The following is a 26,608-nucleotide window of genomic DNA, read 5'->3' as shown; positions in this document are numbered from 1 at the left end:
TGGTGCTGGGGGATTGAACCGCGGTCCCTGATGCTTTTGCTAAGCTTGTTCTAAGTAGGTGCTTTAGACCACTGAGCCATCTCTCCAGCCCCATAAAAAAGTTTTATTTATTTGTTTGGTTTAGTATTCTTCAGTGAGTTTTTTTTAATTTTGATGAAGTCCAGCTTGATTTGTTTGATTTCTTATGCTTTTAATTACTTGAATTTATACCTCTGGTCCATTTTGAATTAGTTTTTTTTGCATTTTAATCATTTATTTATTAATCATTTTAATCATTTATTTAGTACAGCATCTTGCTAGGCAGCTCAGATGTGTAGTGATGCTCCTGTCTCAGCCTCCCCAGTGCTGGGATTACAGGCGTGTACCCCCATACCTGGTTTCAGTGGCTGGCTTAGCATGCCTGGGGTTCTGGGGCTGACGTAGCGTGTGATTCCCAGGATCAAACCTGGGTTTTTGTACTTGACAGGCAGGCACTTAGACTGTGGAGCTGCCTGCTCAGCCCTATTATTTTTAATTATTTATTTATTTTTGGCGGAACCAGGGATTGAACACAGGCCCTTGTGCTTATTCTACTGAGCCATCTCCGCCCCCCCCATTATATTTATTTATTTATTTATTTATTTATTTATTTATTTATTGGGCAGAACCGGGGATTGAACTCAGGCCCTTGTGTTTGCCAGTCAAGCGCTTATCCTACTGAGCCATCTACCCGGCTCCCATTATTTTTATTTTTATGGCAACATCTCACTGTGTACTCTAGGCGGGCCTTGAACTTTTTTTTTTTCTTTCTTTTTTTTTTTGGCCAAACCAGGGATTGAACTCAGGCCCTTGCACTTGCTAAGGAAGCGCTTATTCCACTGAGCCATCTCCCCGGCCCCTTGCCTTGAACTTTGTGAAGATCTCCAACTGTGTTCTTTTTGAAGATTACTTTGATTATTCCTTTTTTTTTTTTTTTCTTTTGACTATTCTTTGGCTATTGTAATTCCATATGAATTGTAGAATTGGATTGTCCACTTCTGGTGAAAATCCCTATTTTGATGATTTTTCTTGAATCTTAAATCATTTTGGGGCTAGGGAGTACTACATTGCTATGTCAGATCACCTTTTAAACACAGATTTGTATAACTTCATTTAGAATGTATTTTTTCTGGAGATGGGTAGTATTTTATTCTTAGTTTTTCTGTCAGGAAGAGATGTCGATCCTGATTTCTGTTAGTCTACATCTTGGTGGTGGGTACATGGTGGATTTTTTATGAATTCTTCTCTTTTAAATCTATCCCCTCATTCTCTCTTCTAGTTTGGAAGCCTGAGGGAGGTAGAAACACTAGAAACTGGAAAACTGACTGGCTTTTTGTGTGTGTGTATGGTAGTGGGAATTGAAACCATGGGTGCTCTACCATTGAGCTACATCTCCCTTTTAAAAAATCAGTTAATTCAGACATTCCATCCATCCATCCATCTATTCATCCATCCATCTATCCATCTGTCTGTCTGTCCATCCATCCATCCATCCATCCATCCATCCTTTCACAGTCTTTGATTGAATTTAAGGCCTTCACATTGAGCCCTTTTGATTTTTTTATTTTGAGATGGGTTCTTGTTGGCTTATGTTGGACTCAAAACTTGTGATCTTGCTGCCTTAACCATCAGAATCCTGGGAATATAGAAGTGTACTGCTACAGCCTGCTTCTTAGAGACAGGATCTCTTTAGGTTGCCCTGGCTTGAACTTGTCATCTTTCTTTCTCAGCCTCCCCCAAGTAGCTGGGGATTGTAGGCAGGTACAACCACCTGTAATCCCTGGCAGTGTTTTTTTTTTTTTTTTTTTTTGAGACAGGGTCTTGATATGTAGTCCAGGCTGTCTTTGAACTCAGTGTAGCCCATGTCGGCCTCAAACCCACAGCAATCCTCCTGCTTCAGCCTCCCGAATGCTGGGATTATAGGCATACAATACAGTTCACCACCATGGCTGGCTAATGCTTTGTTTTTAAGTTTCATTTTTTTCCCTTGCTAGTCTAGTAAGGTATCATTTAGGTTATTTTTTGTTGCTATTTAATGGAGAATTGAACATGTTGTCTTGGTATTCATTAGACATCTTTTTTGCGGGGTGGAGGGTTACTAAGAATCGAACTCAGGACCTTGTGCTTGCCAGGCAGGCACTTGGGCCACTGAGCTATATTCCCAGCCATCAGTAGACAATTTTAACTTGACTGTAATTAGTTAGGTTGTCTAGCACTTTTTTTTGTTTGTTTGTTTTTTGAGCCAGGGTCTCAATTTATAGTTCGGGGTGGCCTTAACTTACTATGTAGTCCAGGCTGGCTTTGAATTTGTGTCAGTCTTCCTGCCTTATCCTCCTAAGTGCTAGGATTACAGGTGTGGGCCACCATGCATGGCTGAAACATTATTTGATGAGACTTCTTGTGTAAATACTTAAATCAGAGACCTTCAGAACCATATGATACATGGTGTGGCTGTAGGCTTGGAAACCTGTGTTTAATAATTTTGTAGATGGTGTTGATGATGGTGGTGGTTTGGTAATGCTGGTGATTGACCTGGGACCATATGCATGTGCATGCCAGGCACATGCTTTATCACTGAATGTTACCTAATCCCCTATAGATATTTTTAATGCGCTTCAGTTTGGGAAGTCAGATTTAGGGAGTATTTTGTTCTTAGAAGTCAAGCATGTTCAGCTGGTTATAACTTGTTAATCAGATACTCTGAATGAATTTTAGCTCCAAATTTTAGGGCTGGAATATGATTGCTGACTCATCTGACTCTTCATTTGAAACTGAGGTGGGTGGGATTTAGTGTGCTAAAGTCTGTTTATCTTTGAAATATTTTCTCCTGGGTTTATAATGCAGGATTTATGCTGTATTGGCCCTACTGTGTAACTCCATCCTTTAGAAAGTCTGTTGGAGAGGATTAATTAAATGAAAAATCACTGAATCTGTCTGTGTCATTGGTTAGCTAAATAGCCTTTTGTACCCAAACAGCAGTAGACTTTTTCTGGTTTAGGCTTTCCACATGGCTTATTATCAAGTATGACAACTTGTCCTGTGTAATCAGCATCACATTAGTCTCATGAGAATGGACACTCCTCTAATCAGCTACTTTTCTTTAATCTGGTTTGGTGAGGCATATGGTAACTAGACATTATTGTAATTTACTTTGTAGGATGGTGGTGGTATTGGTGGTGTTCTGATGGGATGTCTGTGTTCAGGTGTGCTTTGGGTATGGAGATTTTGTAAAAAGAGGCAGATGACAGATGGCAAAGCGTCACGCATTCCTTATTTGTTACTGTATGTCAAAAATTATAATCATATTCTAGGACTCAATAGCATTTCTTTTTTGTCACTATGTACAAGATTATAATTGTTCATTATAGGATTCTGTAATAATTTTACTTATCAGAAGATCTAGTGTCTAATCTTGTTTCTTTGTGATTTTTTTTTTTAGGGTCTGGGCAAATCATTGAAATTCTGAGTCCATGAGGGACTTGACAAGCTTTATGTACCATAAATCTAAAATTTGGTTCAGTCACTGATTAAAACACTCAGGAGATAATAGTTGTGTTTCTTTTATGTTTTGTGTATCATGACCAGTCACCTTAAATGATCTATTGTCCTATGTATGTGGTTGGGCTGTTATAATTTCTTTTATGTAAAATGACTTCTTTTTTTTTAATTTTTTTTTTATTATTCATTTATTTATTTATTTACTTATTTATTTTGTGTGTGTGTGTGGCCAGCTCAGCCCACCAGGGGGCAGGGCTGGCTGGCATGTGGTGCTGGGGGATTGAACCACGGTCCCTGTGCTTTGCTTAGCTTAGTTTGTTCTAAGTAGGTGCCTTAGACCACTGAGCCATCTCACCAGCCCTGTAAAATGACTTCTTATTTTATTTCTTTAAACATTTTTCATGTATGTAGCCTCAAAATATATGGATAACTGATTATTTTTGATTATTTGATTCCTCTGAATTTATTTTTTATGTATTTAGTACATAAATTTTATTTATTTTTTAATGTGTTTTGTGTATTTAGTCTCACTACACAGATTGAACTCGTAGGGATCCTCCTGTTTTCAGCCTCCCAAGCACTGGGATTACAGGCTTGTGCTACCACGCCGTTGCAGTCACCATCTCAGAGCGCCCTGGGGGCCGGCATGACACACAGGGGATCAGACCCAGTCCCTTCCTCTGCCTAAGCAGGTGCTTTAATCTGCTGAGCTATCTGGCCAGCCCTATCCTCTGAATTTATACGTATCTTTTATGTTCTGCCTGTAAAAGTGACGTGTAAATTCAGAGAGCCTCCTTAAGATCCTTTCTTCCTAGTGACATTGCTGTACGTACTAGACAGTGCAGTGAGGTTTTAATCCACGAATGTTTGTCTGCACATGTAAGACTGGGAGTGTGCGTCGTAGTAGGTAGCGCTAGCTACCCCTGACACCTATTTGAGCAGTTTCTAGTCCGTGCTTGACATAAGTGTTAGACAAAGGAGATATGTCAAAGTACTTATCATCTGGTCAGAAAAATGATAAAATATAATAAAGATATCAAACAATACAGTATAATACATATGTAAGTGTTAAATTATGTAGCATAGACTAATATTAAATCTGTTTCAGCGACTTTTAAAAATAGAGTCACAAAAAAAAAAAAAAGTCACTTGGGGAGATGGCTCAGTAGAATAAGTGCTTCCCTGGCAAGCACAAGGACCTGAGTTCAATCTCTGGTTCTGCAAAAAAAAAAAAAGGTAAATAAATAAAAATAAAAGTAGAGTCACTGGGCCAGGGAGATAGCTCAATAGAATAAGTGCTTGCCTGGTAAGCACAGAGTCCTGAGTTCAATCCCCCATACTGCAAAAAAAAAAAAAAAAAAAAAAAAAAAAAGTCACTGAAGACATTGTGGAGAAGTAGAGACAAATGAACTGGTCCTTGAAGGATCAGGAAAAGAAAGGACAGTCCGTGGATGGCAAAGACCTAACTCACTGTATTTTGTTTGTTGGATATGAAGAAATTGGCAATGAATTCATACTGAATTATTATTTTGGTAGTGAGAATGGAGCACAGGACCTTGTTCTGGCTAGGTAGGTGCTGTGCCGCAGAGCTGTATCTCCAACCTTGAATTATTTTTGATAAAAATTCCTCATAGCATATAGTATGTCATATGAGAATATATAATAAGAGATGTAAATAAAATGAGAAGTAGGACTACCATATATTTCCATGATAGAAATAACAGGGGATATATATATATATATATATATATAGAGAGAGAGAGAGAGAGAGAGAGAGAGAGAGAGAGAGAGAGAGAGTCCAATACAGTTTTACTACTGTTAAGCAGTGAATTTGGTTCTTTTGAATTCAGAAATTTGGTTCTTAGTCAAAGCCAGAAGAAGGGGGAACAAAGAAAATAGAGAAATACGTTGGTTCAGGAATCATTTTTTTCCATAATTGGAAGCCAAACTTTTAATTTGGATGGAACATGGTTCTACACCTGCGGCATTATAATACAGGGCACAGAGAAATGAGTAGAAAATATCTTTATCATACAGTGTTAGACTTCAAACCATTGTCTTTTAATGTGATTTTGGATAAAGGTAAGAAAATCACACCAAATGCAACTCAGTTAAAACAGGTAAGTAACACTATCTAGGGATCTTGATTATTTGTATGCACTTTTGGGATGGTGGTCCAGATTAATATGAATAGAACGAAAATGGAGAGGAATGGGGACCACATCCAGGAAATGTGAGGTTTTGGTTCACATCAGAATCCTTATTAAAAACCCACCCAGTCCAGTAGATTCTATGACAAGGGTCTGAAGTGTTTAGATAGTTAGGGTTTAGCTAGGCATTTGTGACGCACACCTGTAGTCCCAGCACACTGGGAGGCTAAGGCAGGATTGCAGCTGTGAGCTCAGCCTGGGCAATTTAGAAAGATGCTATCTCAAAATTAAAATGGTCTGGAGGTACAGCTTAGTGCTTAGGCCTTGGGCTTAATCTAAAAGGTAGACTAAGTGCAAAATGATAGCAGATGTCAGTTTTGAAATGCTTGAAGGAGTTTAGAAAGCCAACCAAAATTTTTTTTTTAATCTGGTTTTTACCCTTCTGTTATGGAAGAATGTTTAGAATAAGTAGACAAAAGGGGAAAAAATACATACATACATATATATATTTATTTATTTTTTGAGACAGGGTCCTACCTTGGATTCTGGGTTTGCCCTGAGCTCACTTTTTAGTCCAGACTGGCCTCAAATTCATATGTGATCTTCTTGCCTTCTCAGTCTCCAGAGTGCTGGGATTGCAGATGTGTCCCACAATGCCTGGCCCAGAGACATTTTAAAGAATAAAAGGGATTAGTGGGGGCTGGTGAGATGGCTCAGTGGTCTAAAGCACCTACTTAGAACAAGCTTAGCAAAGCAAAGGGACCACGGTTCAATCCCCAGCACCACGTGCCAGCCAGCCCCGCCCCCTGGTGGGCTGAGCTGGCCACACACACACACACACACACACACACTCACACAAATAAATTTAAAAAAATTAAAAAAAAAAAAGGGATTAGTAAGTGGGAACTACTCTGCTGGGGTTTTTTTTGCGATGCAGGAAATTGGACCCAGGGCATTGCACATACTAGTCACATTGTTTACCATGGTCCCTCCATTGGGCATTTTTGATGTGATAGTACTTGACTTATTGCTGTCATTAACTTTGACAACACCCTTTATGGTAGGTACTATCTCCACCTTTTACGTAAAAAGAGAGCCTCGAAGGATGATTATCCTTACCTAAGTCACGCGTAGTGATGAATTGCAATTCTTGGCTCCAGAGTTTATCTCCCACCTTACTAGGCTGCCTTCCAAGAAGCTGGAAAGGAGCTGGACAAACTGACGGGCATACTTCTGTGCATCCAGCACTCAGAAGACTGAGGCAGGAGGATCACAAATTTGAGACCAGCCTGAGCTGTACAGTGAGTTCAAATTCAGCCTGAACTACATAGTGAGAGCCTGTCAACAAAACAAAATTGAATGCTAGAAGGTAGAGAAATAATGGACCTTAAATGGTTAAATACTTATTAGATTTTCTCCTGTGTACTTTTTCCCTTGCCCTTAAGTTATTAAGTACCTATTAGATTTTCTCTTGTCTGCTTTTTTTTTTTTTTTTTTGGTTGCCTCAGGTTGCCCAGGTCTGGTTTGACTTGAGTATCTGGGTATGGAACCACAGCACTCTGAGGCTGACTGCTTTGTTTAAGCAGGCACGTAAAACAACTGAGCTAATGGGCAGGCCCCCTCCTGTATGCTTTTTCCCCTTTCTCCATTATCTGTAAGAGATTAAGAACTTGTTTTGGGGGCTGGGGACATGGCTCAGTGGAATAAGCGCTTCCCTGGCAAGTGCAAGGGCCTGAGTTCAATTCCCAGTTCTGCAAAAAAAAAAAAAAAGAACTTGTTTTGTTTTGTTTTTTGGGACAAGGTCTCACTTTTTAGTTCAGGCTAACCTTGAACTCACTAGCCCAGCCCAGCCTTGAACTCGAGGTGATCCATCTACCTGAGCCTTCCGGTGCTGGGACATCAGGCATGTGCCACCACACCTGGCTCAAGACTAAGAACTTTCTTTCCCTTTTCCTACAATAAAAGTAAAAGTAGCCTGGCTAGGGATATACCTCAGCAGCATAAACGCCTGCCTCACCAGTGCAAGGTCCTGAGTTTAATCCCTGGTTTAAGGGGTGGAAAAAAAGCCTGTACTGTCTTGGGGAATATAAATCTGTTCATGATAATAAGCCTTCTCTTAGACTGCAGCTCCATGAGTGAAGATCACATAAGGCGCTGTGAGTGGCAGTGGGGGGAGGTGTTATGCTGATGAGACAACTTTCTGATCTCTGTTACTGTTCAGTTAGGTCAGTAGTGTTTCTGAGATACTTCCTTCCTTGTCTCTTAGGCAGAGGAGGAGGAAGATATAGTCTGGATGGAGGTTTAGTAGTAAGTAGTCAGAAGTAGGCTGATCTGATTTCCAATTACAGCTCCTCTGTAGTTGTGGTGTGACTTATTCCAGCTTGAGTTTCCTCATCTTTTTGTTTATTTAAGATGCTGGGGGTTGAACCCAGAGTTGGCAGTGTGCTAATAAGCACAAGCTGTACTTCTAAGCTACAGCTCAATAAGTTCCCTCGTCTTAAAATGGGACCGTTATTTCTTCCTGTATAAAGTTGATCTGGAAGTAAAATAAGCAACACGTGAAATATTCACCTGCTAGTTGACAGGTGTTTTGTAAATCCTCAGTTTTCTGCCTCTCCTGAACTGACATCCTCCATATGAAGTTTGAGGAGTCTGGACACACCATATCCTGGTCTATGCTAGTTAGAGACTTAGGATGATATCTGGTATAGTGGGTGCTCCATCACTGTTAGGCTAGTGAGAGTGGAGGGTACGTAGCTCTCAGCTCTGTGGCCTGTCATACTGCTTTGCCTCTTGCTGAGATTTTTTTTTTTTTTTTTTTTATGATGATACTGGAGATTGAGCCAATGACCTTCTATCAAAGAGCTACATTCCTAACACTATTCTATTATTTTTTTTTAAAATTATATTATTATGTATGTGTTGGGAAAGACTCATGGGCACCAGCAGCAGACAACGACACACAGACACTCAATGCAAACAAAGCAAGGGCTACAGCAAAAAGGCTGCCACCCCACTTTTGATCTTTATATATCTTGAGTCTCAGCCTTTGGGTTACTTCAGGTGAACATAACAAGATCTCATCCTGTGTGTCCAAGATTAATGTTTAAGCTATACTGTGTGTGAGAACCTGCTAGGCATCTGGGAGAGGATACAAAAGCAGGGTGTCCTTGAGTTTTAAGTGTTCTTGATTACTCCCGCAGCTGTTACTGCCCTGTTTTCTTTTTCTTTGTCCCACATGCCCTGTAGATTATTTAGCACATCTATGTATGTATGTATGTATGTATGTATGTATGTATTTGGTACAGAGTTTCACTATGCAGCTCGGACTTGTAGAGATCCTCCTGTTTTCAGCCTCCCCAGCGCTGGGATTACAGATGTGTGCCACCATGCTGGGTCTTGGTGCCCAGGCTTGTGGTGGGGCTGGCTCGGCATGTGATGCCAGGGATCAAACCCTGGTCCCTGTGCTTACCTAAGCAGGTGCTTAGTCTGCTGAACTGTCTAGCTGGCTCTTATTTTTTATTTTTTTAAAGACATTCTTGCTTTACGGCTCATACTGACCTTAAACTCACTATGTAGTGTAGGCTGGCCTTAAATTGTTGACAGTCCTTCTAACTCAGCCTCCCTCCCTGCTGGGATTAGGTGTCTTATCTTACCTGGCTGTTTTAATATTTTGGTATAGTCTTGCTCAGTTACTCAAGATGGCTTCAGATTCTCAATCCTCCTGCCTCAGCTTCCCAAGAAGCTTGAATTGTAGGTGAGCAGCACCAAACCCCAGTCTTTGGATGGTATTTTTGTAAAGAGGAGAGAGGAATAGGGAGGAACTTCATTGCCTGCTTTGCTTTGTCTCTCTCTCTCTCTCTCTCTCTCTCTCTCTCTCTCTCTCTCTCTTAAAACAAGGTCTTGCTATGCAGTTCTGGGCTGGCCTTGTGCTCACTTTTATAGCCTTTAGGCTGGTCTTTACTCGCATTGATCCTTCTGTCTCAGCCTCCTGAGTGCTGGGATTACAGACATGTACCACCATGTCAAGTTCCAGGGCTTGGGGCCAGGTGGGCATGCCTGGGGTTCTGGGGCTGGGTGGTGTACCAGGGGTTCAGGATCGAACTTGGGAAATCAGGTAAGTATGTCTCTGAGCTATTACTGCCTTTTCATTGCCACTCTTGACTATATATTTATCTCAGATCTCTAGGGAAATAAATTACTACTTTTCCTTTACTAAAACTTGGTTAGTAAGTTTCTGATTCAGCATCTTCTTACTATTGTTCATGTAAACTTGTATGTGACCAAAGTGACCAGATTCCATCCTTGAATACCTTCAGCATAAACCAGTTGTATTATCAGCGTGATTATGAGTCTGTCCACATCCCAGAATTGTGGATTCTGCTGAATAGTTTGAATCTTTTTTTTTTTTTTTTTTTGTCTTATTTTGAGGTAGGATCTTGTTGTGCAGTTCAGGCTGGCCTTGAGCTCACTTGGTAGCTCAGGCTGGTCTTGAACTTGCAATGATCCTCCTGTCTCAGCCTTCCAAGTGCTGGGATTATAGGTATGTGCCACCACACCTGGCTATATCTCTGTGTCTGTCTGTCTGTCTATCTATCTATCTATCTATTGAACTCAGGACCTTGTGGCTTGAATCTTTATCAAAATTTTTTGTTCAAATAAAAATCTTGCTTAATAATACTAAAAATTCTGAAAGCAGAAGAAAAATTTCTCTGTTCCCTGAAGAGTTACCATGTTTTAGTGAGAACTAGAATCTTCTATGAAGCTTTCTCCTTTTCCTCTCCTCTCTCCCTCTTTTGGGTATTGTGTGATATTGGGGATTGAACCCCCAAGGGCTGGCACTGAGCTACAGTCCCCAGCCCTCTTAGTTTTTAAATTTTTTTTTTTTTTATTTTAACATTTATTGTGTGTGTGTGTGTGTGTGTGTGTGTGGCCAGCTCAGCCCTCCAGGGGGCTGGGCTGGCTGGCATGTGGTGCTGGGGGATTGAACCGTGGTCCCTGTGCTTTGCCAAGCTTGTTCCAAGTAGGTGCTTTAGACCACTGAGCCATCTCTCCAGCCCCCCTTTTAGTTTTTGACATAGGGTTGCTGAGGCTGGCCTCAAGCTCATGATCTTCTTGCCTTGGCCTGCAGAGTAGCTGGGGTTGTAAGTGCACCACTGCACCCACCACTGTGAAGTCTTTTAAAACTAGGAAGTCCTAGACTTTTGAACTTTTGATTCCATGTGGTACACTTTCAAGTGTTGTGAGATGCTGGGAGTGCAGTGGTAAAGAGCAGAATCTATACCAGCAATTTTGTATCTGAGCTCTGCTGCCTGTATATCCACTTTTTTAGTTTTAGTAAGGGGCTACAGGGTCTACAGGGTCTCACTACATACTTGTAGTGATCCGCCTGTGTTCAGCCTCCCAAGAGCTGGGATTACAGGCATGTGCCGCCACGCCCAGTCTCAATTGCCTCTTAGTGCACCCCTGGCGCGGCATGCCAGGGATTGAACCTCTAATGCCTGCACTTGTGTATCTGCTTTCACATCTTTTCCTTTATATCAGTTTCCCATCCACAAAATACGGGTACTAATAATACCTGTCTCCGAGTTGCTGTGAGAATTTAGTGAATCTATAACTACACATACATACATGCATATACATTGAAAATAGTATAGTTGGATATTATGCATTGATATCACTAAAAATGCCTGACAGTTAAATATTATTATGCATTGTCACTAAAATTGACTTGTGGAGGGGCTGGTGAGATGGCTCAGTGGTCTAAAGCACCTACTTAGAACAAGCTTAGCAAAGCACAGGGACCACAGTTCAATCCCCCAGCACCACATGCCAGCCAGCCCTGCCCCCTGGAGGGCTGAGCTGGCCACACACACACACACACACACACACATACACACACACAAATATAAATAAAATAAAATAAAATAAAATTGACTTGTGGGGTTGGGGAGATAGATAGCTCGGCAGTCTAAGCACCCGCTTGGCAAATGCAAGGTCGAAAGTTAATCTCTGGTACAGGAAGCTGTGCTGGCCCTAGGTCCCTGGGAGTGCCTTGCTGGCCTCATAACTGGCGTGATATCGTAAGCCTGTAATTCCAGCACTGGGGAGACTGAGACAGGAGGTTTGCTACAAGTTCGAGTTGTGTAGTGATACTCTGTACTAAATACATAAATGGGGAAAAAGCAAACAAACTGACTAGTCTGAATTTGGACTGTCAAAAATAATTGTTTTATTTTTAGGTTTCAGTAGGGTCTTTCTCTTTTCTTTTTCTTTTGTCTTTAAACAGGGAAAACCCAGGGAGTGCACTGTGATCCTCCTGCTTTCAGCTTCCCAAGCGCTGGGGATTACAGGCGTGTGCCCCCACACCCAGTCTCATTCGCTGTCTCAGGGTGCCCTAGGGGTGGAGCCGGCATGGCATGATTGAACCCTGGTCCCCTCACCTCTTTTTTTAATTTTTTATTTTGAGATAGGGTCTTACTGAGGTATTAAATTGCTCAGACTAGACTTGAATTTGTGATCCTACTCTCAGCCTTCCAGCTATATCCTTATTCCTTTTATCTTTTATTTTGAGACACAGTCTTGCTAAGTCACTAAGGTACCCAGGCTGGATTTGAACTTGGCATATTCCTACCTCAACCTATGAAAGTACTGGGATTATAGACCTTTGCCACCAGCCTGGTTGTGATTTTCTTAATGATTTTAGAAAGCATCCCCTAACCTCTCTAGCCTGAGTTTTGATTTTACATTTTCTGACATAATAGCTGAAATGGCTTCTCTTTTCCTCTTTGAGTAAGTGACCTTTCTTGATTGGTTTTAGGTGTTCAGCGAGATGTAGCATCACAGTCTCTGGACCCAGAAGTTTTATTACAAGTTAAATCTGAAATTGAAGAAGAGCTAAAATCCCTGGACAAAGAAATTTCTGAAGGTCTGTTTATTCTTACTTTCCTAATTGTCAGGTTCTATTTGGTGTGGCTTAGTTTGATGATTTAATTTCATGTTCATAGTAGGATAGTCTCAGCATTATACAACTTCATTGGTATGAGTTGGGAGGAGCTGGGAGTTCGATCCCCAGGCCTGCCTTGCTGGCCCTGCCCCCAGGTGCGCTGAGAAGGCCATTGAGACAGGGCGTGGTAGCATGCCCTGTAGTCCCAGCACTTGGGAGACTGTAAACAGGAGAATCACTGTGAGTCCGATCTACAAAGTGAGACCCTGTGCACCCTGTCCTAAAAAAAAAAAAAAAGTAAAACTAGAAAGTAGTCTTTTTTCTTTCCTAGGAGATATGTTTATAAAATTTAACACCATTAAAAGGAAAAAAAATAAGCTCTTATTTTTGCATGTTTATATGCTATAGTTACAATTATTATGTATTTTATAGCCACATATTTTGCTACTAACACCATCCTACCTTTGTGTCTGTGTATGTGTGGTGCTGGGATCAAACCCAGAGCCTTGTGCATGCAAGGCAGGAGTTCTACCCATGAGCCACATCCCCAGTCTATTATCCTACTACCTTTTGTAGACATGTTCTTATGATATAGCTAACTTGGGCTGGCTTCATACTCACTGTGTAGCCCAGGCTGGCTTCAAACTCAAGTCCTCCTGCCTCAGCCTCCCAAGTGCTGGGATTACAGGTATACACCACCATGCCCGGCCTGTTCCTTTATTATTGAAGGGAGCATGTGAGTTGATTCTTGTTTTTTCTTTCATAAATAACGCTACATTAAATATCATGGCTTTCCTCACAATACTCCTCTATCTCCTAGATGTGTTTTATCATTTTTCTCCTCTTTCGCTAGGCCCAGCCTTACTCTGAAGAGCCAGTTTCTCTCTCTGTCTTCACTTTTGCTTTTAAAAAACCCACACACATAACTTAAATAACACTCTATTAAATCTTTTTTTAAAAAAAATGTATTTAGTACAGGGTCTACAGGGTCTCAATGCACAGATCAGACTCAGTGATCCTCCTGTTTCCAGCTTCCCAAGTGCTGGGATTACAGGCATGTGCCCCCACACCCAGTCTCATGCCCTGTCTCAGGGTGCCCCAGGGGTGGAGTCGGCACGGCATGGCGATTGAACCCTGGTCCCCTAGTGCTTGCCTAAGCAGATGTTTAATCCGCTGAGCTAGCCCTCTATTAAATATCTTGCCTCGTGACTTTTCAATAGTTTCGTTGATGTGTGCATATTTCTTTTTTTTGGCAGAACCGGGGATTGAACTCGGGCCCTTGTGCTTGCTAGGCAGGCGCTTATTCTACTGAGCTATCTCTCCGGTCCCTTATATGTGCATATTTCATGTAGCCTAATATTCACTGGTTTAAGTAGTGTACTTCAGTTTTTAGTGTAGTCACAGAATTGTACAACTATCATTACAGTCTAAATTTAGAACACTTTAAACGCTCTAAAAAGAAACCCTATGCATATTAATGGCACTTGCCTTGCCTGCTGCAGTAGTGCCTAACTGCAACCCCACCCAAGGCCGCCACTGATCTGCTTTTTATTTCTGTGGGTTTGCCTGATAGGGACATACAAATAAATGGAATCATACACTCTGTGGTGCTTTGTTACTACCTTCTACTTAGCATAATGTTTTCAAAGATCATTCATTTTACAGTAGGTATCAGTACTTCTTACCTTTTGTGGTTATTTTCCATTGTGTGGATATATACCACATTTTATCTATTTCTCAGTTGATATTTAAGTTGTTCCTAGTTTTTGGCTATTATATATAATGCTGCTATCAATATTCTTATGTAGGGGCTGGAGAGATGGCTCAGTGGTCTAAAGCACGTACTTGAAACAAGCATGGCAAAGCACAGTGGACCGTGGTTCGATCCCCCAGCACCACATGCCAGCCAGCCCCGCCCCCTGGTGGGCTGAGCTGGCCACACACACACACACACAATAAATAAATGTAATAAATAAAAATAAATAAATAATTTAAAATTAAAAAAAAAAGAATTATAAAATAAAAAAATATTCTTATGTAAATTTTTGAATGGATATGTTATTATCCAATAATTTGTTTTTTTTTTTGAGACAGGGTCCTGCAGTGTAGTCTAGGCTGGCCTTGAGCATGCAAACCTCCTTCTTCCACCTCTCTTTTTACTTTTTTTTTTTCCTTGAGTGCTTTGGATCAAACCTGGGATTACATGCATGCTAGGCAGGTGCTCTACCACTGAACTACATGCTTAGCTTTGCCCAGTAATTTTTAAGGGACAAATTTATAAGTGAGTTCCTTGTTGGTAGAGGGAGAATATAAAATTTGCAAATAATGTTTTCTTTTTTATATTCTTTTCATCAACATTTTGATGAAGTTTCCAATTCCTTCTTAAGCCTTTATGCACATTCTGATACTATTTCTTTGTAATGAAGTGGGCAAAAGGCAGAAAGAGATGAAGAACAAAGGCTTAAATACATTTAGTTACTGAGTCCCATATTGTGCAGCCCTGAGTATTAAAATGGATACCCTTGTTTATTTTGTTTTTTGTCTTTTTGAGCCAATGTCTTGCGCTATGTAGTTCCATCTGGCCTTGAGCTCACTTTGTATCCCAGGCTGGTCTGCTGGTCTCGAACTCATGATTGTTCTGCCTCAGCCTCTTGAGTTTTGAGATTATAGGCGTTCACCACTGTACTGGACTTAAAATGGATACTCTTAAGCTTGCTGAGAAAACAAAGCTATTTGTGAACATTATAATTTTTCTTTAAAATCATTTTTTGTCTATCTTAGAGATAAGGAAATAGTAAAATTTGCAGTCTTTTTTTTCTCCTGTATTTTAGGGAAGGGTCTACAGGGTGTTCAGGGTCTCACTTCTAGGTCAGACTCTCGTAGTGATTCTTCTGTCTACAGCCTCCCAAGAGCTGGGATTACAGGCATGCGCCACCATGCCCAGTCTCAATTGCAGTCTCAGTGTACTGCGGGCAGGGCTGGCACGGCAGGAAATTTGCAGTCTTGTACCAGGAAGCATTAGATCAGTGTAATCAGTATTGTAAGATAATTGGTAACTCTTAGCAACAGGTGTGAGTGTCTGCGCTAGAATTCTGTGCCTGCATCCAGTTTGTATACGCATAGCAGTGGTCCCGCCTGCTCCGAGCAGTCAGGGAATGGATAGAGCTCTGTAACGCGAAGGTAGGAATCGGGTTGAGGGTACAGCCCAGTGGCACAGCATCTGCCCGGCAAAAGTGAGGTCTTGAGCTCCCTTCCTGGTACCAAAAAAGGGGGAAATGAGGGGTTAGAGAAGCTGGGGAGTTGCTGTTTGTCTGTGGCACTGGGGATGGAGCACAAGACCTTTGCACTGAGTTTTAGTCTCTGATCTTTTTTTTTTTTTTTTTTTTTCTTTTTTAATTTTTATTTTTGAAATAGTTTCATTAAGTTACTAAGTTAGTCAGTCTGGGCTCAGATATGTGATCCTCCTTCCTCAGCCTATCACACTGCTGGAATTATGTGCATGTGCCAACAGGCGTGACTGAGAATATTTGTATAACTGCCATAATCTTTTTTTTTTAAATTTTTTTTTCATAATCTTAAATTTGGTTCATGCGCAGTAATTTTGAATTAGGAAGTTTATTTTAATAAGGGAATGGAAGCTGGGCATGAAGGCACACACCTGTAATCCCAGCACTCAGGAGGCTTGCGGTGAGACGATTGCTGGGAGTTTGGGGCCAGCCTGGGCTACATAGTCAGTTCAAGCCCAGCCTGAACTAAAGAGGGAGGTCCTGTGTCAAAACAACCAGAACACAAAAGGTGGGAGGAATAAAAGCAGGAACTAATCTTCTGAGGTGGAGTAACCTGATTAGACTCTGGTTTATGTCCACATTTATGAAGGGTAAAACAGAACCCTAAAAATAAATACTAAAAGAAGAGAGGGATGATAGAACCAGGAGTTGCTTCTCATTTATTTATATACTATCTTGATCAGTGTCACAAACTAAGCTGATTAAAGTTGGTGTTCCTCCCCTCGCTCCCAGGACTGGAACACATGCCCATTACATGCTAGGCTACCAGTGAGCTGTATATTCTGCTACCAGTGAGCTCTAGTTCTGCTAGTATATTTTTATATTATATTGTATTTTATTTATTGGACACAGGCTCTCACTTCACAGCTCCGACTTGTAGTGATCCTCCTGTCCCAGCTTCCCTAGCACTGGGATTACTAGCATGTGCCACCACACCCAGTTACAGTAGCGGCGTGGCATGCAGTACCAGGGATCAAACCCAGGTTGTTGCACTTGCTAGGCAGGTGCTTAGACCACTGAACTATCTCCCCAGCCTTGCTTGCTTCTTTTAAACTGACATTTTTCCATTAAAACCCTTTAAGAGGACTGGGGGCTATAGCTACAGGCATCTGCCTGGCAAGAGTAAGATCTTGAGTTCAATTCCTGATACTAAGAAGAAACCCTGACCCTTTAAGAAAAACTAAATTTAGGACCTATCAGTTTTTTGTGTTCTAGACAAGATTAATATCTGTAATGATTATCTGACCCTGTTTTTGTTGTGTTACTAAGGATTGAATGCAAAGCCTATGCATGTTAGGCAAGTGTTCTGTTAATGAGCTACATCAGGCCCCATGTGACTGTTAAATGGCTTGTAACTGGTAACTTTTCCCAAGGTCTTAGACCATGACAAATTCTTCATACTATTAATTAAATTAGGTTTCTCTTTTGCTGTCTTCAGCCTTCACCAGCACAGGCTTTGATCGTCACACTTCTCCCGTGTTCAGCCCTGCTAACCCAGAAAGCTCAGTAGAAGACTGCTTGGGCCATCTTGGAGAAAGAGTGTCCCACGACCTGAAAGAGCCTCTACAGAAAGCATTGCAAGTGCTCCTCAGCCAGTGAGTTACTGTTGCCGCGGGGATGTGCTTCTCTCAGTAGTCTCTGGATCTTGTGCCACGCTGGGTGGTTAAGGTTTGGCTTTAGGTGAACAGTGTCACTTTCCTTCAGTTGTCTTTTGCTTTTCTAAAGCAGCTGCTTGTGTTTTGAGTGAGAGCCATGCTTCAAAGCAGTGATTTAACTGTTCCAACGTAGATTTTTGTGGTTTGTATTTACTTGTTCAGCTATAAGATTTCAACAGATGTGTTTATAACATGATAAACACAAGCTGTTGCTTTTGTCCTGACCACTTTTTATTACCATTCCTTCTGTCGGCCAACATAAATAAAATGGCTCAGGTTTTGTACATCGTAAGGAGAGATTAGTATTATCTCAGTATTTTGGATATTTGTGTTTAACATTATATCTGTCTTCCAGATGTTGCTAAACTTTAGGGTTGCACATCTGTCCATGAAATTGTTTCTGCAGTCTTAGGGGCTTTCCTCATAGATATGTTTCTGACCATTTTGAAGCTCAGAAGCTAGAAGAATGAAAGTAAATTAAAACACAATCAGTTCATTTGTTCTAAATCTGTTTTTTTTATTTGTTTTTGCAGTACTGGGGATTAGGATATCAGACCTTTGTAATTAACTACATTCTCAGCCCTTTTTTATTTTGAGACATGGCCTTGCTAAATCACTAAATTGTCCAGGGTGCACTCAAACTTGATATCCTCCTGCCTCAGCCACCCAAAAAATGCTGGAATTATTAGCATATACAACCATACCTGACTTGATGTGGATGTTAAAAATCAATTTCCCGTAATTGTTTTTATTGAAATTATTAAGGAATTGGTATGAATTTGAGGTGTATTTATCCTAATGAAAATTGACATCTTTATAAAATAGGATGAGGGCCGGCCAGATAGCTCAGCCGATTGAAGCGTCTGCTTAGGCAGACGCAGGGGCCAGGGGTTTGATCCTAGGCCTGCAGTTCTGGCCCCACCCCCAGGGCATGCTGAGATGGTGATTGAGACTGGTCGTGGTGGTGCACGCCTGTAATCCCAGCTCTTGGGAGGTATAAACGGGTAGATCAATATGAGTCCAATCTAGTAGTGAGACCCTGAACACCCTATAAACCCTTCCCTAAAAATACAAACTAACTAACTAAATAAATAAAAATAAAATAGGATGAACTCTTCCCTAAGAGGGATGAAATTCAGATGCCAAATCTCTTTGTAATAAGCAAACTCCTTCTGTATAGGCAAAATTTATAGTGTTAAAAGGAGTCATTTGGGTTTTAGGAGGGTTCAGTTTCTTTCTGCATATTCTAATGAAATGAGCAAATGTAAAAACTGTAATTATACATAGTAAGATTAAAGGAACAATTTTAGTTTTCTTTCTTTTTTTGCCTTTTGAGACAGTGTTTCCTATGCAATTCAGACTGGCCTTGAGCTTACTTTGTAGCCCCAGCTGGTCTTGAACTCGTAGTGACCGTCCTGCTTTAGTGCCTCTGTGCCGCAGTGCTGGGACTACAGGCATGTGCCACCGTGCCAGGCTTAATTTTCTTTAAGACAAAAAATATCTAAAATATTTTAAAACTAAAGAGCTATATTACTGGATTACTTTTCAAGTTGAGAGCTGGGGATATAGCTCAGTGGCATAAGCTCCTGTCTGACAAGCACAAGGTCTCATGTTGGATCCAGGTACCGGAAAAAACATTGACGGTGAGAGGAGTTAGAATAAGTAAGGGCTATACATTGTGCCCTATTTTTAGCTTGAAATCTTACACTAAAGTTCTGACTTGTAGAGACTAGCCTTTCTGATAATTTGTATGTGAATACTAGTCACACCCAAAACCCAATTTTTTTTTTTTTTGGTTTGAGATAGGGTCTCACCAGGTAGTTCAGGCTGGCCTTGAGCTCACTTTGTAGCCCAAGCTGGTCTCTACTGGGGAGCCTCCTGAGTTGTGGGATTACAGGCATGTGGTACTCGGCCTGGCTGAAAAATACCCAAATTGTTGGGTGATAGCAATACTCAGGTCTCACTAATTTGTTGAAGAACTTAAGGTGCTATATATTTTAGCATTGCTTCCACGTGTAAATTAAAGCAAATAAAAAGTGATGCCATGTAACTGAAGAAATCAGTAACTTGGATAATAGATTCAGTGAAACTTACCCACAAATAGGTTTTGTGAAAAGTATTAATAGACCTGTAAAAAGGAGTGGGAGGAGCCTTGCCTGTAGAATTTAAAATTCCATTTCAGAGACACTTTCTGCTCTGACCGTTCTGGTCTGATTTCTTCAGTCTGTGAATGTTTAAAATGATATAGGTATAACTAACTTATATCTTACTGTGTAAGATTTTACATTTTTATATATTTATATTTTTACATTGCCATGAACTATCATTTTACACATTTTGTAAGCAGCAAGATAGGAATTTACATCCAGATGGATCTGCCTCCTGAGGCCACACTGCTCTCAGTTCAGGCTAGGATTCTGACAGTGCCACAATGGTGTCTAAATGACAGGTGTGGCTAGGGAACATCTGAAATGTCTGTGCTGTGTAGAAAGTGTAATATACACACCAGGTTTCAAAGTTAGTAAGGAAAAAAGGAGGCTTGAGGTGTAACTCAGTGCTAGAGCACTTGCCTAGTGTGGGAGGTCCTCTGTTCAGTTCTCAGTGTGTGTGTGTGTGTGTGTGTGTGTGTGTGTGTAAAATATGTCACAGTTTTTTGGTATTGAGCTTTTTTGAAATGACATTTTGCTTAAGCAGGCACTTAAACAACTGAGCTAATGGTCAGGCCCCCTGAAATGACATTTTGAATATACTTTGCTAAAATATATTATTATGGGGCTGGTAAGATGGCTCAGTGGTCTAAAGCACCTACTTAGAACAAGCTTAGCCAAAGCACAGGGACCGCAGTTCAATCCCCCAGCACCACATGCCAGCCAGCCCTGCCCCCTGGTGGGCTGAGCTGGCCACACACACACACACACACGTACACACACACTAAATAAATAAATAAATATTTAAAAAAAAATAAAATATATTATTATACTTTCAAGAATTAGTTTCGTTTTTTAATGTGGCTTCCAAAAATTTTAAAATTATGTATATGTGACTGGCATTATATTATGTAGGTAATTTTACTTGTTACTTGATTCTCTCTCTGTTAGTAATCCATCTATTTATTTGCAACATAGAAGTTGTACTAAATAAGTTCCAAGTAATTATAAAAAGCTTATGAGAGGGGCCGGGGAGATGGCTCAGTGGAATAAGCGCTTTCCTGTCAAGCACAAGGGCCTGAGTTCAATCCCCGGTTCCGCCAAAAACAAAAAAAGGGCCTGAGTTCAATCCCCGGTTCTGCCAAAAACAAAACAAAACCAAAAGCTTATGAGAGCTGGGCATATTGGGGGTATGCTTATGAGATGCTGAGGTAGGAGGATCACAAGTTTGAGCCCAGCTTGGGCAATTTAGTGAGACTTTTTTTTTTTTTTTAAGGGACTGGGGATGTAGCTCAGTGCAAAGGCCCTGGGTTCCAGCCTCATTACCACATGGGGGAACATATATTGCTAGGTTAACTACTTTCCCAAATGTGCATCTCAGCCTATAGGATGCTTGGAAAAAATGTATATCCAATATTGGAACTATTATCTTGTATAAAGCTGTATGTTAAATAGTTCTAATCACTTCAGCAACACGTAGAATTTTCCTTTTTTGTGACACAGACTTTTAAAAAATCTCTACAGGCCAGTGACCTATCAGGCATATCGAGAATGCGTACTGGAGACTGCAGTTCATGCCAGCGGCTGGAATAAGGTAGTAATCAAATTGTCTTTACCCTTATGAGATTTTAGTGTGTTAATGATAAAGCCTAGGTGGAACTGTTTAGCATTATGCTCAGTTGCCATCTCAGTGCCGTCTCACTGAACGTATAAATGTAGCTGTGTTGAGTGGACTCCTGTGGTTCCACTGTTTGGGTCAGTGCTGCAGTGTTCTTTTTAGCCTCAACATAGAGCCCCGTAGCATACTTGACCTTCATTTTTGTGTGCCCAGAATTTCCCATCATTTGTTTATTTCTCTGTTAGACATGTTTGTCTCCATGTTTGCTCTATCCTCCACCCTCAATCCTGAGGATACTGTGAAACATCTGTCAGTCTTGGTTATCAGTGTATGAATATGTTTTACAGAAAAGTAAAGTCTTTTTATTTTTTAGGGAAGGGCCTACAGGGTGTTCAGGGTCTCACTACTAGACTGGACTCATAGTGATCTGCTTGTTTATAGCCTCCTTAGAGCTGGTATTGTAGGTGCGTGCACCACACCCAGTCTCAGTTGCCATCTCAGTGCGCCCTGGGATGGGGCAGGCACTGCAGGCCCAGGGATCCAACCCCCAGCTTAATTCATTGAGCTATTTGGCTGGCCCTGAAGTCTCTATAAGATAGACCCTTCTGCTTCTCTTATTTAGTAATAGCATTTGTGTTTTATACTTTACATGTTGCATCTTGTTTGATCATCACAACCATCCATTGAAGAAAGCGGGATAGATTTTATTAGCTTTTGTTATTTACTTACTTTAGACAAGACTAATGAGAAGAAAGAATTAAATAATATTTCTAGAACCTCTTGATGAGTAACTGTGGGAACCAGCATAAGGCCTTCTGATTCTAGCCACCATATTTTTTCTAGTGTATCATACTACTAATCCACTATCTTAGACTTCATCATCTACTTTCAGTTACTTGAAAAGGCAGCATACAAGGGGATATAATATGAGGAAGAAATATGACTGAGTAATCTATTGCTAGGGAAGAGAAAATTCAGTACAATTATTTTTGCAGATAGCCAGCTCTGCTCAGCTATTTACAGTTATCTCTATGTAGTCACCTGTATGTGTGGTGGGTTGGTTCCTGCACTTCTCTCAGCAGAATTCTTAGATGCTCATTGCCTTATATAAAAAGCTGTAGTGTTTGTATATGACTATTTATGTCTTCCCATTCATATAAATTAGCTTTAGATTACTTACAATATCTAATACAATGCAAGTGCTATTTAATGTTATATATTGTATAATTTGGAGAATAACGAGATGGAAAAGAGTGTGTATGTTGCAGTTTTCCCCAGTATATTATTTTCCTTCCTTCCTTTTTTTTTTTGTTTGTTTATTTGTTACAGGGTCTCACTACACAGCTTGAACTCCCTAGTGATCATCCTGTCTCAGCCTTTCCAGCACTGAGAATATAGGCACGCACCACCATGCCCAGTTTTGGTGAGTGGCTGGCTTAGTGTCTGGAGCTGGCACAGCATGTGGTACCAGGGATTGAACCTGGATCCTTGCACTTGCCAGGCAGGTGCTTAGCATGCTGAGCTATCTCCCCAGCCTCCCCATATATTTTCAGTCCAAGGTTGGATGTCGAACCTGATCATATGGAGGACCAGGTCTGATCATGTACCTACTTGATAATGATTTTTTAGGTATATAATTTGACTTGTTCAAATTTCAGCTTTTAAATTTTTTTTTAAAAACATTTTTATGTCCTTAGTACAAGGTGCTATTTTGAAGTATATACACATTGTAGAATAGTTAAACCTAGCTAATTATTATTGTTTTTTTAAAGATCAAGTTAGCTTTAATAGTAAGCTGAGACAAAAACTCCATGAAAATAACAACTTTGTAGAGATCTTCTAGAACCTAGTATAAGAAGAAAAAGATATTTAAAAATAGACAAAATAAGGCATTCAGTCCAGCAAGAGGTTCAACATTTGATTAACAGGAATTCCAAAAAGAAATAACAGAAAAACAGAAGGGAGATAACCATTTTAGGTAAATAATTTAATAATTTAAAACCTAGCTAATTAATAAATCCATTACTTCACATAATTACCATTTTGGGATGAGACCATGTAACATCTCTTTACATTTTTTTATTTTTTTTATTTTAACATTTAGAGTGTGTGTGTGTGTGTGTGTGTGTGTGTGTGGCCAGCTCAGCCCACCAGGGGGCGCGGCTGGCTGGCATGTGGTGCTGGGGGATTGAACCGCGGTCCCTGTGCTTTGCCAAGCTTGTTCCAAGTAGGTGCTTTAGACCACTGAGCCATCTCTCCAGCCCCATCTCTTTACATTTTTCAAGAATGCAGTATATTGTCATTAGCCATCATCATTTGCTATGCAATGAAATTTACTCTTTTTAATTGTTATGTAAGTTTTTTATTTTCATTTTTAAAATGTATTTAGGACAGGGTCTACAGGGTAGATCGGACAAGTGCTGGGATTACAAGCATGTACCACCATGCCCAGTCTCAGTTGTGGTCTTGGTGCGCCCCAGGGCAGGGCTGGCACACCATGCTGGGGATCAAACCCCAGGTGTTGCGCTCTGCCTAAGTAGGCGCTTTAGTCCACTGAGCTATCTGGCCAGCCCTTGTAAGTTTGTATTATTGTTTCCCAATCTCTTTCTCCCTGCAGTCACCTAGCCTCTTGTAGCCACCAATGTATTTTCTCTGAGATCAACTTTTTTACATGTTAGTTTCGCTACAGACTGAATATGTGTATTTGGGTAGGTTGATTAAGCTTTTTCAATCTTCATTTTCTCATCTGTGAAATGGAGTCAGTACTATTTCCATACATTTCACTAGAATCAAATTACATACTAAATGTTAAATAGTACATCATGAGACACCATAGTATTTTGATTTGTACTATCTGAAGAGAAACCAGAGTATTATAAATACTGAGTAAGCAGCAGCTGTTGTAGTCATTTTAATATATATGAAATCTTATTTCCAAATACAGCAATGTGTCCCTTAATGGTGAGGGAATGTTGTCAGAAATCCATCTTTAGGTGACCTCATTATGACATCACAGAGTGTATGTACACAACTCTGGTACCTATGATGTCACTAGATGTTATCTTACAGGACCACTGTTATGTGGTCTGTTATTGACTGAAACATTGTGCATTGTTCATGACTCTTGTCACTGTTAGGGCATGTTAATATGTTGTTAGCAGTATATATCTATTTGCATCTTTTTTTGGTATAAAAGAAAATGCCCTCATATGAACATTTGGAATAGACTTTAGCTTAGGTGTGATGGTATTTCCTAGTATGCCAAACGTCAAGTACTCAGGTGTCTTCTATCACTCATTTTCTTTGCCTTTTTTTTCCCCCTACAATACCAAGGATTTAACTCAGGACCTTGGTGCTTACCAGGCAGGTGCTATGCTACATCCCCAGCCCTTCCCTACCTTGGCATTTTCTTCTGTCACACCTGCATAGTGACTAGTGTAACCGGTTCTTTTAGGCCCTATCCTCCACCCTCAATCCTGAGACTGTTGTGAAAAATCTGAGTCAGCTTTGGTCTTCACTATCTTTCTTCATGCTTTCTTTTCATGCAATCCTGTTCATGTTTGTCACTCATCTGAATCAGGCTGTGGCTTGACTACTCCACGTAAAAGAGGGGTACCAATTAAAATATTACTTGGTTAGCTGAATGATTCTCTCCTCAAGGGCTGCAAAGTGTCTGGGTTATGATAAAGGCTGTTGGAATCTGCCCCTCCCCTAGTGCAGCTAAAATCAGAGTGCCTAATTGGAAAGGATTACCTCATGCGTTACACTGAGCATGATGTTTGCAAGCTTTTTTTTTGTCTTTGGTATCTTGTCATACCACCAGTTAAAGGAAAACACTTGAAATATCCTGCATCTTTACCCAAAAGCAGTGTTCTCACTCTGCCCTTTGTGTGTATGTGCATGCTAGGAATTAAAGCCAGGCCTTGTTCGTGGTAGACACCAAGCCATATCATGAGCTTTTTACAGGGTCTTGCTAAGTTGCCAGGACTGGGCTTGAACTTGGAATCATTTTGCCCCAGCCCCTTGAGTAGCTGGGATTATATACAGGTATGTGTCATCATACTCAGTCACTCATTAGCACAAAGCCCACGGGGGCAGGGTGACGAGGGAGCAACATCAAATTTATAGCATCAAGTTTACACAGATAAAACTATCCAGCAACTAAATGAAATGCAACTAAAATAAAATACCCACAGAGAGAAAAGGAAATGTGCACAAAGCATGGCGGGTTGGAGAAAACTGAGTTCATTTGTAAAAGGCTTTTTTCCCCTCATTTTATTTTATTTATTTTTTAGAATTAATACATATCTGCCATACATCAGGATCACATTCATCATAAGAAATTTGTAGGACCAGCAGTATAGCTCAGCGGACTAAGCGCTTACTCAATGAAGCACAGGGGCCAGGGTTCGATCCCTGGCACCGGTTGCCGCACCGGCCCTGCCCTCGGGCGCACTGGGCTGGCGATGGAGTCCGGGCGCAGTGGCGCGTGCCTGTAATCCCAGCCATGGGGAGGCAGAAACCAGGAGGATCGCTACAAGCTATGTAGTGAGACCCTGCACAAAACAAAAACAAAAACAAAAATCCTCAATAGCTTTCGAGCTGTTGATTAAAAAAAAAAGAAAAAGAAATTTGTGCCTGTGCACAGGATATCTTAATTCTTTTTCTTTTTCTTTCTTTCTTTTTTTTTTTTTTTTTTTTTTTTTTTTCCTGTATTTAGGACAGGGTGTACAGGGTCTCACTACGTAGATTGGACTCCTAGTGATTCTCCTGTTTTCAGCCTCCCGAGTGCTGGGATGACAGGCACGTGCCACCACGCCCAGTCTCAGTGGTCTGTTTTAGCGCCCCCTGCGGGCGGGGCTGGCATGGCACAGCACACTGGGATTTTACTCAAGAAGGTGCTTTAGACAACTGAGCTAACCCGCCAGCCCTTCTTAATTTTTTTTTTTTAACCAGTCCCCTTCCTTCCCTTCAGCCCTTCTTTCCTTCTCCATGTACAAAAGCTGTTTCCTTTTTTTTTTTCCTTTTTCTTCCTTTTCCCTTCCAAAGGCATCTTTATCCAGTACTCTTTTAAGAAAAGAAAGCCGGGTGTGGTGCTGCATGCCTATAACACCTCACTCGAGAGGCTGAGGCTGGAGGATCTTTGCGAGTACAAGAGCAGCCTGGGGGCTGGAGAGATGGCTCAGTGGTCTAAAGCACCTACTTGGAACAAGCTTGGCAAAAGCATTAGGGACCGCGGTTCGATCCCCCAGCACCACATGCCAGCCAGCCCTGCCCCCTGGTGGGCTG

At 40.8% G+C, this 26,608-nt stretch overlaps 1 protein-coding gene across 8 annotated transcripts in view; it reads left to right on the top strand.

Annotated features, from left to right (window-relative positions):
* The window catches only part of Bcl2l13 (BCL2 like 13), a 97,596-nt gene that overhangs the window by 39,360 nt on the left and 31,628 nt on the right, over positions 1 to 26,608 (top strand). For 3 of the 8 annotated variants that reach the window (XM_023723905.1, XM_023723904.1, XM_023723909.1), the window contains 3 exons: positions 12,487 to 12,594; positions 17,338 to 17,494; positions 21,226 to 21,295. In XM_023723905.1, coding sequence (XP_023579673.1) covers positions 12,487 to 12,594; positions 17,338 to 17,494; positions 21,226 to 21,295 — 335 coding nt within the window. Of the gene's footprint in view, positions 1 to 12,486; positions 12,595 to 13,868; positions 13,940 to 17,337; positions 17,495 to 21,225; positions 21,296 to 26,608 lie in introns of those variants that run through there. The other 5 variants (XM_023723910.1, XM_023723912.1, XM_023723911.1 and 2 more) reach the window with 5 other exon arrangements.

Source organism: Octodon degus, unplaced genomic scaffold, assembly GCF_000260255.1.
Source record: "Octodon degus isolate 3935 unplaced genomic scaffold, OctDeg1.0 scaffold00104, whole genome shotgun sequence".
In the NCBI taxonomy this organism is placed as follows: Eukaryota; Metazoa; Chordata; class Mammalia; order Rodentia; family Octodontidae; genus Octodon; species Octodon degus.
Note: the sequence above shows the minus strand (reverse complement) of the source record. Positions and strands in the feature narration are given on the sequence as shown.